The following is a 17283-nucleotide window of genomic DNA, read 5'->3' on the forward strand; positions in this document are numbered from 1 at the left end:
GAGAGGATCCGGCCGGCTGGACGTAACTGCAGGGGCCAGGAGTAGATCAGTGAGGAGAAGATGCGGTATGAAGACTGACGGGGGAGAGTAGTTAAATATTGATTTTTTTTTCTCCAATGACTGAACCCCTTTAAATGCAGTGGGAGTTGTCACTGCACGTCGGTCAGCACTTTCTGCTTCCTCCGCTGATATAGGGACAGCAGCCTTGGGAATCCCCTGACTGGCGGGTATCCCAGCGGTGGTTGTCCACCAATCATCTGTGTATAACCTAAGACCTGTAATACCCCTTTAGGCCCCCTGCACACTGCATGCTGAACCCGTCTCTGGCGGCGGCAGTGTCCGCGCGAACCCGCTCTGTCACTGTCTTTTCTGTACTGCGGATGGACCCGGCGGCTCACCGTCACACGTGTGCAGTACAGATTTTTTTTTTCTAAAATTTTTTTTCCAGCGCCAATGCAGAATTCGGGACCTGTCCGCAATGTTCATTACAGACGGACCACGGGTTGCACAGCTTCCATTGACTTCAATGGAAGTCATCCGTGCAAAATCCACACAAAAATGGAGCATGCTGCGATTTTTTTTTCCCACCGCAAGCGGAAATCGCACTTGTGCAGGAAGCAGCAGTAGCAGCAGTAACAGTCGGCATTTGCTGCGGATTTGCGTTGCGGACGGCGACCGCAGATTCCGCAGCAAATATCCGCCCGTGGGCAGGTCTAATTAGTCACATCCACTTGTACAGTCACATGTTGCAGTGCTTACTGCCCACAAACTGCAGAATATTCTGTACATGTGAACAGGAGTCATATAGTAAGTCGTGCCAGCAGAGGGCATTGTCTATGTGTGACTTGTAGTGCCCCCAGCGCACCCCCATTCCTTCACTCCAGCCTCTCTCTCCTGTACGGCTGGCATATTAGCCTCCTACGGCTGTCTCCGCCGCGTCACAATGACGTCATCGCAGCGCGCCCGGTCCGTGCAGTCTGTGCTGGGGGTCTTCTCCCGGGGGCCGCAGCTTCGGGTGAGTGCAGCCCGCATTAACCCCTTCCTACATGACGGCGCTGCCGCTGTCACGTGTGGAGCTCGGAACCTGTGTGCCCTGTAGGGGGCGTTCTCTGTCGCCTCATTAGTGTTACTGTATGGTGTGACATGAGTGCGGTGTGCAAGGAAGACAGGCGAGGACCGCGGAGAGTATATATACACACATACAGATATACATACACATGGGATCAGATGTGACATGTATGCCCCTTCATGTAACAGGCGAGGACTGCGGAGAGTGTATATAATTTTACATGGGATCACGTGTCACATCTATGCAGTGTGCCCCTTCATGTAACAATTTCGATGAAGGAAAAAAAACAGCGGCACATGGATGAGAATTGCCCCAATCTCACCCCCATCCCAGATACTGTAATCCACTGCAGATTTTATGTCCACAGATCCGCATGGAAAATCCCTAATATTTCCAGTACCCGTGGATGTCCCCTAAGACAGTGGCCAAAAAAGCAGGTTGTCCAACAAAACTTTGAGAATAAGGCCTCTCACATGTGAGCATATTACAACTTTTTAGTAATAGGGCTGCCATAGTGGTGCAGAAGACATCTGCTGTCCTTTCTTACGCCATACTGGGGTTTCTTTCTGCCATGTTTCAGACAAAGACAAAAAAAATGTGTCCTGGAATACTCTCTCCTAGAAGTGGTATAACTAAGAGCAAATCATCTCCATTCACATCACGCCATTAGCAGTGCTGCGGCCATATTGCCCCTGTGCACTGTTATACTGGCTCTGTGCCCATTGCATGAGCCCAAAGACATGCTTCACACGTAGAGATGAGCGAACGTACTCGGATAAGCACCACTCGTCCGAGTAATGTGCTTTATCCGAGTACCTCTCTGCTCGTCCTGAAAGATTCGGGACGCGCTGCGGAGCGGGGAGCTGCAGGGGAGAGCGGGGAGGAACGGAGGGGAGATCTTTCTCTCCTTCTCTCCCGCCCGCTCTGCCCCGCTCCCCGCTGCGACTCACCTGTCAGCAGCGGAGCGCCCCGAATCTTTCAGGACGAGCACAGCGATACTCGGATAAGGCACATTACTCGGACGAGTAGTGCCTATCCGAGTACGTTCGCTCATCTCTATTCACATGGCCTCAGGACCATCAGGTCAGACACACATCTGCTCCTCGGACTTCTGCTGCAGATTTTCATGTAGATTTGCACAAAGATTTAGTCATCGGAGCTTATCTGTGTGCGGTCACCCAACATGCGTTCTGTACCAAGCATTAACGTTTTGCGAGACGCACAGATCTCGTGCGGAAATGAACCCAATTCTTTTGAATGGAGTCCTGTACATAAGCGGCATGTCCTATCTCTTTGCGGTCCTCACAACGCATTACCCATTGATTTCAATGGAACCTTTAATGCATCGTATGGCTCTCGCATGTTGTGCAATGCAGGGTTTCTCATTGAAATCAATGAGAAACACTACAATCCTCTATAGCGTGTGAAACTCGTACGAGATGATTGCAATTTCACAGATGCATGGCGTTTTTGCCTGAAAATGCCTTGCATCTGCAGGTGGAGCGCATGTTTACAAGCATGATATCGCGCTTGCCCGTGTGTAGCCTTAGCCAGTCTCTACCACAATGGCCAGTGTTATATTTTTGTGGATCCCTCATATATCTTTGCAAGAACATAACATGTATTTCTTCATTCATAGTCATCAGTATCTACAGCTTTCATTTTTTTCTTATGTGTTTATTCTTTCAGCCATCGTATGAAATTCAGGATCAAAACCATGCAGACCAGGAGCAGCAAACAGAAATGGAAGCTATTACTTTCTCAAAAGACACAGTCTTATCAGACATCCATCTCCGGATCCATCATAAAAGGCAACTCATGGTCAGACTGAATGCAGTAGGGCAGCCAGGTAAATCATGCAATGAAAGTGCCGCTCATCTATTTATCTACATGGTATTGGGTGTTTCTTACCATATTTCTCTGAAAATAGGACCTACCCAGAAAATAAGCCCTACCCTGATTTCTTTGGGCAGCTTAAAATATAAGACCTACCCAAAAAATAAGCTATAGCTAGATTACATTAGAAAAAAAAGCAATACATTATCTAGCAGGTATGGTCCAGGTCTTCCCACTGGTCTCTGTAGCTCCAACGCGCTTGTTTCAGTCCTCGGCCGCTGACAGAAGATCACTTCCTGGTTACGGGATTCATAAATCCCTCTCCCAGGAAGCAATGGCTCTGATTGGCTGAGCAGCGCTCGAGAACCAATTAATGCAGCTCTCAATGAACCAATACAATGGCTGTGATCATAGCCATTACTTCCTCAAGGCGGGATTTATGAATCCTGTAACCAGGAAGTGATCTTCTGTCGGTGGCTGAGGACTGAAGCAAGCGCGTCGGACCTCCGGAGGGAGACCAGGGGGAGGACCCATATTGCGCATTCTAAGTAAGTATGATAAGGTATCCCCCGAAAATATGACCTAGTGCCTCTTTTGGGGCAAAAATTAAAGGGGCTGTCTGGCCGTGGCAAATGCATGTGTGCACTTCTGTGTGGCTATTAAAAAGCACTTTGTAATATACTTTGTGCTTTGTAAATGAGCCTTACAGAAGATATGTACTTACCTACAGGGGTGCCCCCCTCCCTGTGTTGACGATCTCGTCGTTCCTGGTTATGTCAAATTCTGTCTTTTTTCTTCTTCTTTAGTCCGGCTGTAAGCAAGCATATTTTTCTTCACACATGCGTAGTAGCGCTTGTCGGGCTATGATTGCACGTCTGTTGGGGGTTACTATTACTACTGGGGCAGCTATTGTGGTTCGCTATTACTGCAGGGGCAATTATTGGGGGTCACTCTTACTGCTGGGGCAAATATAGGGGGTCACTATTACTGCTGGAGGAAATACTGGGGGTCACTATCTCTGCTGGGGCAATTATTGGGGGTCACTTACTGCTAGGGCAATCATTGGAGGTCACTATCGCTGCTGGGGCAATCATTGGAGGTCACTATCACTGCTGGGGCAATTATTGGGGTCTGATTACTGCTGGGGCAATTATTGGAGGTTACCATCTTTGCTTTAGCAATTATTGGGGGTCACTTTTACTGCTGGGGCAATTATTGGGGGCCACTATTTGTGCTGGGGGAATTATTGGGGGCCACTATTTGTGCTGGGGCAATTATTGGGGGCCACTATTTGTGCTGGGGCAATTATTGGGGGCCACTATTTGTGCTGGGGCAATTATTGGGGGCCACTATTTGTGCTAGGGAAATTGTGGGGGGTCACTATTTGGTTTTAGATGCAAAGATGGGTGGATACAAAGAGGGAAGGATGGAATGTTTTTTTGTTCTGCTGTCATCGGAAGAGCACTCACAGAGGGGTGAAGGCGCAGGGCATTGTGGGAATACAGGAGACCGGTGCCATCTTTGAAGGCTGCTTACAGCATCCGTTTACAAAGTAAGGAACAGACATTCTAGCTAACATGCCTGCCATTTTAAACCTATGTATGCTGTGCTTTACAATGCTTAGTGAAAGTAAGCTTTATTATTTCCCCCTGTTTGGCCGGACACCCCCTTTAATATAAGGCACGGTCTTATGTTCATGGAAACACTGTAGTTACAGGGCAGTAATAGCTCCATCCAAGAACAGGACTGCAGAGGATTTGGTTGGCAGTATTTCCCCAGCAGTTGGGGAATATCCTACATGCAGTGTAGAAACAGCCCATCTTGTTCTTATTAGCATTATTCTGATTTATCTCGCCGCATACATTACTGATTCAGTCTGCAGTGACTTGTAGCATCGCTACTTTGTCAACAATGTAACTAATGTTGTAGTTCTGTCTGCAATTATGCAGATTCCTCAAGTGAATCCATCCCAGCGTACTTCACTGTACATTGCTTTATAAATATTCCGACGGGGAGTGCTATGGTGCCGTGAAAGTGCTGCTCAAGGGACTGTAAAACCGCTCGTCAGCGCTTGCTTCCCTCCCCTCGTACGCCCTCTTAGACATCTAATATAGCCCAGTGGAGTGACACATTTTTGTGTAGTCACATTGTTTTCTGGCCCAGTCTGACACTTTGTGAGCTATATATTGGGGGCAATTGTTCCTTTTCCTTCAGCTTTGATAGGCTTTACCACCTCTTTTGATAATAGTTTGGCTACCCTCTAAATTTAAGTTAGTCCGGGCTCACAAGGGCATATGATTACCACGTATGACGCATACGCTATACGCCCATGTGATACGCGGCAATTCGCAGGCAGTCAATTACTTTGCCTTATGCAGTTCCGCTCACGTTAGCGTGTCAGAATCGCATAATACGCGAGCGCAAAAAAGAACGCAGCATGTTCTATTTTGTTGCTTATATACGCGCGGTAGAGCCCATTTTTCCCTACAGTCACGTATATATGCACACCCATACGCAATTACATTGTGTGAATGCGCCGCTGCGAAGTGTTGGCTTGGGAAATATAAACAAAAACAAACAGGTGGACTGCGCATGGCAGTGTGCGTGATATACTCCGTCATGTGCAGTACAATTTTGCAACCATGCGCTGCAGTACGCCGGGCTACCGCCGACTCCACAGGCGTAAAACTCTGCAGAAGTTCAGATCACCTGTTGTTGCTCATTGCGAACCCGGCTCGCCACTCCATATTATTGAATTCCAATGACAAGGCACCCAGTTTTTGTGCTCCTTAGGGCTCATGTCCACGGGCAAAATAAGAATTAAAATCCGCAGCGGATTTTAACTCTTCTCCCGCCCGCGGATCCGCACCCCATAGGGATGCATTGACCACCCGCGGGTAGATAAATACCCGCGGATGGTCAATAAAAGGGATTTTAAAAAAAAATGGAGCATGAAAAAATCTGGACCATGCTCCTTTTTCGTGCGGGTCTCCCGCGGGGACGGCTCCCGCGGGCTTCTATTGAAGCCTATGGAAGCCGTCCGGATCCGCGGTAGACAAAAATCGGGATTTACTCACACGCTCCGTTTCTTCTCTTCGCGCGGCGCCATATTCTCTCCGTCGCGGCCGGATCTTTTTTCTTCGGGACGGCGCATGCGCGGGGCACGTCACCGACGTCATCATGCGCATCCGCCGAGCCGAAGAAAAAAGATCCGGCCGCGACGCAGAGAAGATGACGCCGCAGCGAAGAGAAGAAACGGAGCGGATGGGAGGTGAGTTTATTCTCATTTATTGCTATTTTCAGCGCTCATGTCCGCGGGGCAGGAGGGACCCGCTGCAGATTCTCCATGGAGAATCTGCAGCGGATCTGATTTTCCCCGTGGACATGAGGCTTAGCCCTTAGCTATTTTGCGTACAGCTCTATTGCAGGTTGTGTTACATCAATTATGGCTTGTATTGGAATTCCACTCCATTGACCGCGGAGATGGCCACACAGCGCACCTGTAGCACGTAACAGTCCCTGCTTAGACCAGACTCGTCTTCTCTCTAATGCGCATGTGAGCAGCTACCAGACACAGACAAGTATGTATGTGACCAAATGGTTGGCGGTGGGCACATACAGCCCCCCCAGGCCGCAGGTTGCGCACCCCTGCTTTAAAGTGAATTTTCAGCAAATTATATGTCTTGGATTTCTGCAGCGGTTTTCAGATTTGCAAGCAAGCTTAGTACATGCAGACATTCTGGAGCAAATTTGGGAGTTGACTATATGTGAGCCGAATTTTAAGTAATCTTTTAGCCTAACGAAAATCTTTGCAACTTGCTTAGGGTGGTGTAAAAACATAAAAGTCCTATTCTCCTCACCTGATCACTGCCGTTTCCTACTTCTTTATGGTTCCTGCTGCAGCAATGACGTCTCCAACACTCGGGGCCTGTGATTGTTTAGCTGCGGTGGTCATATGTCCCGTTGCTGGGATGTCATCGCTGATGCAGTAGGAAGTGGAGATTACCGGAAGACGGGGTGCCAGCAGAACATGAGGAGGATGGATCAAGTGGAGTAAGTATGACTTTTTTTAATGTTTTTCCATCGCCCTGAGCAAATTTAAAAAAACTTTTGAGGCCGGATAATCCCTTTAACTCTGAGTTGCATACTGCAGTACTTTTCAGTGCTAGTAAACTGAAGTTCTGCCTTTTTCTAACACTCTCTTCTGTAGCTGTCCCCAGTGGCTAGGAGCTGTTTCTGCGCCAAGCTATGATTTATTTCTTTGTATTCCTATGTAATATTTGGAGTGAATATGTGCCCAAAATAGAGTCAACCAGTTCTGTGCCTAGTACTTACACTGGAGGGTGATTATTGTACGTGGTACATTTTGACCTAGCGTTGTACTGGCAGGAGGCCTATTTACATTTGGCTCGAGAACAAAGTCTCTAATTACACACTGCGGGGAGTTCTAAAGTTCAAAATGTGCTACAGCTAATACATAGTGCAAGTATTTCTTATATTCAATATTGCCTTTATGATTTTATTTTTTTATGTGCATTTTTTTTTCAATAAAAAAATTTTTTTGGAAAGATTTTTTTCAAATGTATACAAAAGTGAGAAGTTCATATAAAACCGCACATTGTTAAATTGATAGGTTTCTGCTTTTTGTTATAAATAGTACAATGAGTTCCAACAGCAGCAAATATAACTTGTATAAACTTGAATAACATAAACCAAAGAGATAAATGAAAGGGGAAAAAATTAAAGAGAGAAATAGTGAGTCCAAGGGCCCCACACTGAGCGATATTTGTACAAAGGGCATACATTCTTTCATATTCCAAGATCATGGAAACCAAAGTACTGATAGAAGGAGGCACAGTTCCAATTTGCTGCCATTAAAAGTTTAGCCGAGAGGAGGTAACCCTGGGAGTGGGAAGGGGGGGGGGGGGTAAGGTTGAGGCAACATCAAACTATAGGAGAGTTTTTATAGGGCTACTAGTGATAGCTACTGCTGTAAGTCTTCCTATGAGAAGAAACACCTCTCTCCAATAGTCTGTCAAAATTGGAGAACTCCAAAAAATGTGTAGGAGATAACCTATTTGCATATATACTCTCTAACAATGGTCATTAGGGAATGGCCAGGGAAAATAGTAGACTTGTCTGGGTGGAAGTACTATCTGGTTAGTAGTTTGTAATGGACCTGTATTAGAGAGGAACTTAGAGAGGATCTATTGGCCCAATTGAGTGCTGAGAACCATTGATGTAAGCGGAAGTCCCCAGCCAAATCTCTCTTCCAATTCATAAAAAAACTTTTTTGTGATTTCCCCCATGTCTCCCGATAACCTGTTGTGAATTGGTTTTTTGTTGCGTCAGCAAATATTGCAGATTATATTTTGAGAGGAATTGCAACTTCATACACCTGTAGGGATTTAAGAAAAGAAGAGATCTGGGCATATCTGAATAAGTCCTTTAGAGCAGGGGTCCCCAACTCCAGTCCTCAGGGACCACCAACAGGTCATGTTTTCAGGATATCCTATGGTAGGAACATCTGTGGCAATGTCTGAGGCACCGACAATAATTACATCACCTGTACAATACTAAGGAAATCCTGAAAACATGACCTGTTGGCGGTCCCTGAGGACTGGAGTTGGGGAACACTGCTTTAGAGAGATTGCATATTCTGCCATTAAAGTAGGGGAAAGTTCAACTTGACCCTCAACTAGGAGGTCAGATAAGACCTTCTCGACCAGCCCCGCGAGCACAGGTCAGAAATTAACTATTTTAATATCTCCATTGGAAGCTTAAATTACCTATTTTTAGTGATAAGTGAACATCTCTGGAGAAAGTAATTCCAGAAGTGGATGGAGGCCATCATGGAAGGGGATAGGTTTTGGGAGATATCGAGGAGATTTAGATGTTAATTTTAGTTACCAGGGTATAGAATCATAGACTGGTAGAGTTGGAAGGGACCTCTAGGGTGATCTGGTGCAATCCCCTGCTCAGTGCATGTTCTAATAGAAGGAATTTTAGTGATTTCCCTCCATTTATATAGTGCTCAATGGAAGGCTAACTACATTTAGGAGAGTTCAGATCCCAATCTTTTAGATGGTTGAGGATAACAGAATGGTAATGGGACCAGAGTTTTGGTACACCTAAACCGTCTTGTTTGCAGTGAAGATAGTTGATTGATGCAGCCATTCTAGGTCTTTTGTTATTACAGATGAATCTTGAAAGTTGCCTTTGACATTTGGCTGTGATAGAATGATAGAAGAAATACCTTTAATATTGCTATTTGTTTGGATTAATTCTGTAAGAGGATCTATCACCATCGATCGCGAACAATGGAGACAAGGGCATCTGTCTGGTGCCATTAGTAATCTGGAATGATTTTGAAGGGACTCCATCAAGAAGTCCTCTTGCAGAGGGGGCAGTGTAGAGGGCTTGGATTGCTTTAACCCCTTAACGACCAGCCCATAGTGTTTTTACGTCCTCCCGAAGTGGGCTTTATTCTCTGAGGACGTAAAAACGTGTCCTGCAGAGAATAAAGCCCCTCGGACTCCTCTGGACGTGACAGCTCCATGCTGTCGGTGTCCGCAGGTAGCTGACAGCATGGAGCTGTCATCCCGGGCTGTTTGGACCCCCCCCCCCCCCCCCCCCCGGCATTGCGAAAAAGTAAATAAAACTGCAAAAAAAGTTAAAGATTCAGCTGCCCTGATGGATCGGATCCATCGGAGCAGCTGAAATTACTCACCGAGGTCCGCCGCACGACTCCCCGCTGTCCCGATGCCCCGGGCGCCGTAGCCGTCCTTCTGCGCATGCGCGCCAGGCGGCATTACGTCAGCCGCATGCGCAGAAGGCCCGGCGGTGCGGGAGACTTAAAATCTCCTGGCTCCCGGCTCCTGTAGATAGCCGGGAGGCAGGAGATGTCAGCGGGGACCACGGTGAGCGATCCCCGGTACCGCGATCGTCGTTATCCAATGGATAACGACGATCGCGGAAAAGTGAAAGAAAGTGTAAAAAAAGAAAAGTTTCACCTCCCCTCATGGATCGGATCCATGAACGGAGGTGAAAATACTCACCTCAGGTCCGCCGATGTCCTCCGGCCGGTGTCGGGACCCCCGCTGGCTTCTGCACATGCGCCGATGGCCGGCGAGCCCGGCAAATTCAAAATCTCCCTACACCCGGCTGTCACAGATAGCCGAGTGCAGGGAGATATGACTGGGGACCGCTGTATGCGGTTTCCAGTCATATGATCACCGTTATCCATCGGATAACGGTGATCATATAAAGTTAAAAAGTAAGAAAAAAAGTTTAAAAAGTTAAAGTTTCATCTCCCCTTACGGATCTTATCCGTAAGGGGGGATGAAATTACGTACCCAAGGTCCCAGATTTGTTCCCTGATGGGATGTTGATCCGCGGACCTTACCCCAGCTTCGGCGCATGCGCCCGTCAGCATGATGGCGGACGCATGCGCAAAAGTGAAATATTGCTCAAGAAATGTAAAATCTCCCTGCTGCTGGCTACCAAAGGTAGCCAAGAGCCTGGAGATGTCACGGGGAGCCGCGGTATGCGGTTACTGGTCACGTGATCGCCGTTATCCAATGCATAATGGCGATCACGTCAAAGTTCTTTTAAAAGTGGCAGTTTCATCTCCCCTCAGCGATGCGATCGGTGGGGGAAGATGAAACATCTTCTCGGAGGCTTCCGCATTTGAATCCAGATGTGATTATCCTCCATGGACCCTCCCGGCTGCTGCGCATGCGCCCGCCGGCAAAATGCCGGACACATTCGCAGGAGCCAGGGAGCCCAGGAAATTTAAAATCTCCTTGCTCCCAGCGACCAACGGTCGCTGAGTGCTTGGAGCAGTGACCGGTGGCCTCGCTGAGCGGTCCCCGGTCACGTGATAAAGTAGCGATCTAACATTAGGCCGGTCACGCATGAGCGGAGAGGAATTACAGGTTCTGCACGCGCTTGATCAGCGGTAATCCACGAATCAATCGCATGCATTGGATTACACAATTCCCCCCCAATTAGCGGGTCGGAATTACGTAATCCACTCGCAGAAACAGAACACAGCATGCTATATTTTACCGCGGATATCCGCGACCTAGGGCCCATTGTGCTCTATGACCGCGGATATACTCGCAGCCCATATGCAAATACATTGTGTACGGGCTGCGGGTACCCGGGTCATCTCTAAGTGACGGCACGGGAAATATAAACTAAAAAAAAAAGTACTGCGCATGATTGCCTGTGTGAGTAGGCTGTTATGCGCAGTACATTACGTGGCCGTACGCAGGGATCCGCTGGGATCCGCTGCAGGCCTCCGCAAGCGGATTCTGCATCCAGCCGTGTGAGCCCGGCGTTATTCAGTCCGCTACCTGTAATCCGTAATTTACAAGAAGCCCCAGGAACGCTTGCCTTCATGCAGTTCCAGGAGCAGTTTGTTGAGCGCCTTCTCTGTGAGACCGCTGCACCGCAGCAAAATTACAAAGCCTCACAGCGCCACTTTTTACACCCCATACCCGCCGCTGAGGTTACGAAATACCCCCCAAAATACATGAGAGGAGGGGGGATACCCGGTTTTCTTGCCCCATGTGCCCAACCCAACCAGCCTCCGTAATTACCCCTGTCTTCGAACATAAAACGCAGTTTATATTATTACCTTTATCTAATATTTAGGGAATGACAAAAAATGGGGATGGCGGGGTTGGGGGGGATTATTTTTAGGAAGTCAAATTTTTTTCCGTATAAGTGGGCAATGGGGCCTGGAATTTATTCAGTTCTGCCCTGAAATCCACCGGGCATTCCCTTCATTATGGGCCTAGCCATGTGTCCTATAAGCAGGTTGGGTCTACAATGGATATGTTTCTGAACACGGGACAAATGGGGGGATCCATTTTGGGGTGACCGTCTTCATTCCTATGTACACTGTACAAAAAAAACTTTTTAAATTTACAAAATTGCCAAAAAAATGAAAATCGTAATTTTTTCCTTTTGCTTTGCTTAGATTCCTTCAACTACTGCAGGGTCAAAATACGCAGTACACCCCTAGATGAATTTGTTAAGGGGTCTAGTTTTCAAAATGGGTCATTTGTGGGGGTTCTCTATCGTTTTGGCCGCTCAATGGGTCTACAAGTGGGCAATGGGGACTGGAATTTATTCCGTTGTACCCTGAAATCCAACAGGTGCTCCTTCCATTATAGGCCTAGCTATGTTTCCTTTAAGTACATTAGGGCCATAAGGGGTATGTTTCTGAACACTGGACAAACGGGGGTATCCATTTTGGGGTGACCGTCTTCATTCCTATGTACACTGTACAAAAAAACCCTGTTTTTAAATTGACACAATTGCCAAAAAAATGAAAATCATAATTTTTTTCCTTCTGCTTGGCTTAGATTCATTCAAAAACTGTGAAGTCAAAAAAGTCATCGTACCCCTAGATAAATTCGTTAAGCGGTCTACTTTTCAAAATGGGGTCACTTGTGGGCGTTCTCCATCGTTTTGGTCACTCAATGGCTCTACAAGTGCCTAATAGGTGCCTACAAGTGCTCTACAATAGGGCCTAAATCTCCTTCAAGCAAAATTTCTGTTCCGAAAGCCACCGGTTGCTCCTTTCATTTTGGGCCCCATTGTGCATCCCGACGTAAGATTAGGGCCACAATGGGTATGTTTCTGAGCACGGCACAAACAGGGGTATCCATTTTGGGGTGCAAGTCTCATATATGTGCGGTACAAAAAAAACTGCTTTTGAAATGACAGAATTACCAAAAAAATGAAAATCGTAATTTTTTTCCTTCAGCTTGGCTTAGATTCATTCAAAAACTGTGAAGTCAAAAAAGTCATCGTACCCCTAGATAAATTCGTTAAGGGGTCTACTTTTCAAAATGGGGTCACTTGTGGGCGTTCTCCATCGTTTTGGTCACACAATGGCTCTACAAGTGTGCAATAGGGCCTAAATCTCCTTCAAGCAAAATTTCTGTTCCGAAAGCCACCGGTTGCTCCTTTCATTTTGGGCCCCATTGTGCATCCAGACGTAAGATTAGGGCCACAATGGGTATGTTTCTGAGCACGGGACAAACGGGGGTATCCATTCTGGGGTGCAAATCCTAATTTTCATGTGTACTATAGAAAAAAGTCCCGTCTTTAAAATGACATATTTGCAAAAATATGAAATTTTAGTTTTTCTCTTCTAAATTGCATTGACTCCTAAAAAAAAAACTGTGGGGTTAAAATACTCCTGACACCCCTCAGTGAATACCTTAAAGGGTGTAGTTTTTAAAATGGGGTCACGTGTGGGGGTATCTATCATTTTGACTCCTATGAGCCTTTCCAATCTTGGTTTGGTGTAGGAAAAAAAGTATTCCTCAAAATGCTGAAAAGTAATGTTAAATTTGTACGTCTCCTAAATGGTTAAAAAAAAATCGGAAAGTTTTTCCAATGTGCGCCAAAAATAAAGTAAACTGATGGAAATATATATCTTAGCAAAAATTTCTATATTTTGTTTGCACATATTTGAGATATTGCAGTTGGAAATGTGAAAAAATGACGATTTTTTCAAAATGTTCCCAATTTTGGCGCTTTTAATAAATAAACACAAATTCTATCGGTCTTTTTTTTCTGCCTAGATGAAGTACAACATGTGGCGAAAAAACAATGTCAGAATCGCTTGGATATGCAAAACCTTTCTGGTGTTTTTCCATACTAAAGTGACACGTGTCAGATTTGCAAAATTTGGCCTGGTCATTAAGGCGCAAACAGGCTTGGTCACTAAGGGGTTAAAGATGGTACCATAAAAAAACAAAATCCCAGTGTAGTCTGTTGAATGCCTTCTCCGCATCCAGCGCTAGGAGGAAAGAAGGCATTCGAGACCGAGTAGTCTCTGCCAATAGACTTATCATTTTTCTGGTGGCGTCTGAAGCCGGTCTTCCCTTTATAAACCCCATCTAATCTTTATGGATGATATTCAGAAGAATTGATATAAGTCTATGTATCAATAATTTGGAGTAAATTTTTGTGTCACAGTAAGCAAGGAGATTGGCATAAAATTAGCTTGGGAAATCTGAAGATTTGTCAGGTTGAGGAATTGCTAATATAGTGGCTTGAAGCATTCCATCAGGGAGGCGGCTAAAGGAAACTGTTCTGTTAAATGTTTGGCTAGATGGGGAATAAGATAGAATGAAATAATCGGTAGTATTCGTTAGGAAAAACGTCTGGTCCCTGAGGTGTATGACACTCAGAAGTTTTAATCATATTAATGACCTCCTCTGGGGTAAGAGGAATTTTAGGATTCTTGAGCTGTTCAGGAGATATAGATGCCAGGTTAACTTTTTGGAGAAAACAATTAATGGCAGATTAGGTTGGGAAGTAGATTTGGCATGGGGCGGAGACGGGGCAGGAATTTAACACACTATCTCCCACCCCCGTCCCGCCCCCTCTCTTTGCCGGCAAGGGGCGGAATGGGGGAGGGAGTTTAGTAGAGCTAAACTCTCCCCCCCCCCCCCCCCCCCCCCGCCCAACGGTATTCCGTGCTGCGGCGTGTGCTCTATGATGACAGGAGTTTGATGCTGTCGTCTAGTGATTGAAGCCATCTTTATAGATTAAGAGTTTGGTTGGGAAATGCCATTTATAAGGGATCTTGGGTTAGCACAGAGAAGCGGAATAGTAGCAAAGTTTTTTTTCTAGCTTGTGCTGTTTCTGGTGAGTGGTCAGTGAATAGAAGGATGTCAGTATAGGGCAGTGATTGCGAACCTTTTAGAGACCGAGTGCCCAAACTGCAACCCAAAACCCACTTATGTATCGCAAAGTGCCAACACGGCAGGGGGCGGGGCTTATCACGACGTATGATTTTACCTCCGTCATTCTAAAAAGGACAGGGCTGTTTCAAAATAGACAATGTGCAGATTTTGACTGCTTTTTGGATGCGGAAATACTGCAGAATGTCCTCAGCAGAAATTTCTGTGTCAAATTCTGCAGCATTTCCACATCTAAAAGCTGTCAAAATCTGCAGGCTGTCTATTTTGAAACAGCCCTGCCCATTTCTCACGGAACCAAGTAGGAGACATCAGGGGAGGGGGATCCCGACTGCACACTGGCGCCACAGTGTGCGCCAGGTTCAGCACCGCTAGCAGCGCAGCTGAGTGAATACTGGCAGGGAAGCCGCGGCCCCTGCCGGTATTCACTAACGTGGTGAACAGCTGATGGCGGCGTGTGCCAATAGGGAGGGCTTTGCGTGACGCAAGTTCGCCACCACTGGTATAGGGGTTCAGAAGGTTGTTGTTTTGGTGGGCTGCAAACATCAGAGGTTCTTTGATGTGAAAAAAATGTGTTCGAGCTTTGCTATCCCGTGGAGACTTCAGATGGGAACTTTGGTTTCAGTAGTCTGTGAGCTCTGTCAATAATAAGCTCATGCCATGATATTGCAGGTAGTAACATTTTCATCAATTGAAGTAAATAGGTTATTAGCTGTGAAGGGGGTATTTTTGAGGGCGATTCCTTGGAAATTTATGGTATTCATCCTAATGCGATCCTCAAGGTCTGCAAGTTTCCGTTGATGAATTCTATTTAATCAGTTAAAGCATAATGGGCATTGATTAAGTTCTTATGTGATTTAATATGTTCGTCCTTTTTGTTTTCAGTATGATTTACCCTCGCAACCAGGTCATTTAGGGAGGCACTTAGGTTAGAAGATGAGGGCTCCTGCTCATGGGCGAATATTTGCTTCAGAATCCGCTGTGAGTTATTAAGGAGTTAGTAGCTGGTCCTGCCATGTGCTTGAATGCCATCTTGGTAGCCTGAGCTATGTTGTTTGTGGAGCCTGCACTCCCACTCGGTGTCACTCATACCTGGTGAAGCAGTGGCAGGTGGGATCTGTGCAGGTTCAGAAGGAATCTCTACGGGATCAGGAGAAGATACCGTCCCCAAAATTATAATAAATAAAGAGGGTATAGTTATTAGAGGTGTTTTTTTCCTCTGATCGCACGAAATGTGACACAATTGGCGCATGCGCATTTGCATACATGGACGCCGACATAACCTCTGCATTGACATGGAGATGGTTCTTGGAGGCATATATCTATATTAAACCCCAGTTCGGCACTAACAACCAATCAGGTCGAATCAGGGAACCCAAACAACCAATGAGGTTGAATCACACAAGCCAAACAATCAATGAGATTGCTGGAATTGTGAATCACAACCAATGAGGTTACTGGAATTGCTGCATAGTGCCAAACTGGGGTTTAATATAGATAACGTGTTTCCCTGAAAATAAGACAGTGTCTTATATTAATTTTTGTTCAAAAAGGTTTAACTTTTTTACATGTATAGCTGCCTGGACACTATTTAAATTGACTTTTTAAATTAACTGTTAGCAGGGCTTAATTTTGGAGTAGTTTATCACCGAGGCAGAAAAGTTCCCACTGGAACAACCTTAGTCACTGTTGGGAACCACTAATAAATAAAAATTAACTTTTATTAAAGAACTAATTAAAATAATGCGCAGCTTAAATATGGTTCAAAATTTTTTTTCTATGCACTTATAGAACCAGGATAGTGTTGTGTTTGCACAATCAGTCGTACTTTTGTAGCTCTTGGACTAATATAACAAAATAGTCCAAGATCTGACAGATGATACGTGTGTCGCAGCTTATTCACTGTGATCACCAATAAGTGAGTCTCTATTGGACATATCTCAATTATTCTCAGACATGGTCATTGGTGCAATAGACCATATCTGTTGAGATCCAATAGTGCTCACTTGTGTTACTTATAGTCCTCTAAATCTAGAGCCAAAGACTATGCATAACTCATACCGAACTCTATAGAGAATGGAAGTGCATGTATCAAAGAGCACTTCACTCACAATGAGCTGTTGTGCTATCAGTCGTACGTCTATAGTTCTTGGACTGGTATAGTATACTTTCAAAGTAGTCCAAGATCTGATAGATGATAGGTGTGTCGCAGCTTATTCACTGTGATCATCAATTGTCCTCACACATTGTCATTGATGCAATAGACCATGTCTGTTGGGATCCAATAGTATTCACTTTTGTCACTTATAGTTCTCTGAATCTAGAGCCAAAGATTATGCATAACTCATACAGAGCTCTATAAAGAGTGGGAGTGCATGTGTCAAACAGCCCTCCATTCACAGTGAGCTGTTGTGCTATCAGTCGTACGTTTATAGTTCTTGGACTGGTATGGCATACATTCAAAATAGTCCAAGATCTGACATATGATAAGTGTGTCGTAGCTTATTCACTGTGATCATCAATTGTCCTCAGACATGGTCATTGATATAATAGACCATATCTGTTGAGATCCAGTGGTGCTTACTTCTGTCACTTATAGTTCTCTGAATCTAGAGCCAATGACTATGCATGACTAATATAGAGCTC

General features: G+C 45.6%; 1 protein-coding gene across 3 annotated transcripts in view; it reads left to right on the forward strand.

Moving 5' to 3' along the window:
• Positions 1-956: 956 nt before the first annotated feature.
• Positions 957-17283, forward strand: part of METTL22 (methyltransferase 22, Kin17 lysine) — a 118412-nt gene continuing 102085 nt past the window's right edge. For all 3 annotated transcript variants that reach the window (XM_066576156.1, XM_066576157.1, XM_066576155.1), the window contains exons 1-2: positions 957-1015; positions 2759-2918. In XM_066576156.1, the coding sequence (XP_066432253.1) occupies positions 2813-2918 (106 nt within the window). In that variant the 5' untranslated portion in view covers positions 957-1015; positions 2759-2812. The remainder of the gene's footprint in view (positions 1016-2758; positions 2919-17283) is intronic.

Source organism: Eleutherodactylus coqui, chromosome 8, assembly GCF_035609145.1.
Source record: "Eleutherodactylus coqui strain aEleCoq1 chromosome 8, aEleCoq1.hap1, whole genome shotgun sequence".
NCBI classification, from domain to species: domain Eukaryota; kingdom Metazoa; phylum Chordata; class Amphibia; order Anura; family Eleutherodactylidae; genus Eleutherodactylus; species Eleutherodactylus coqui.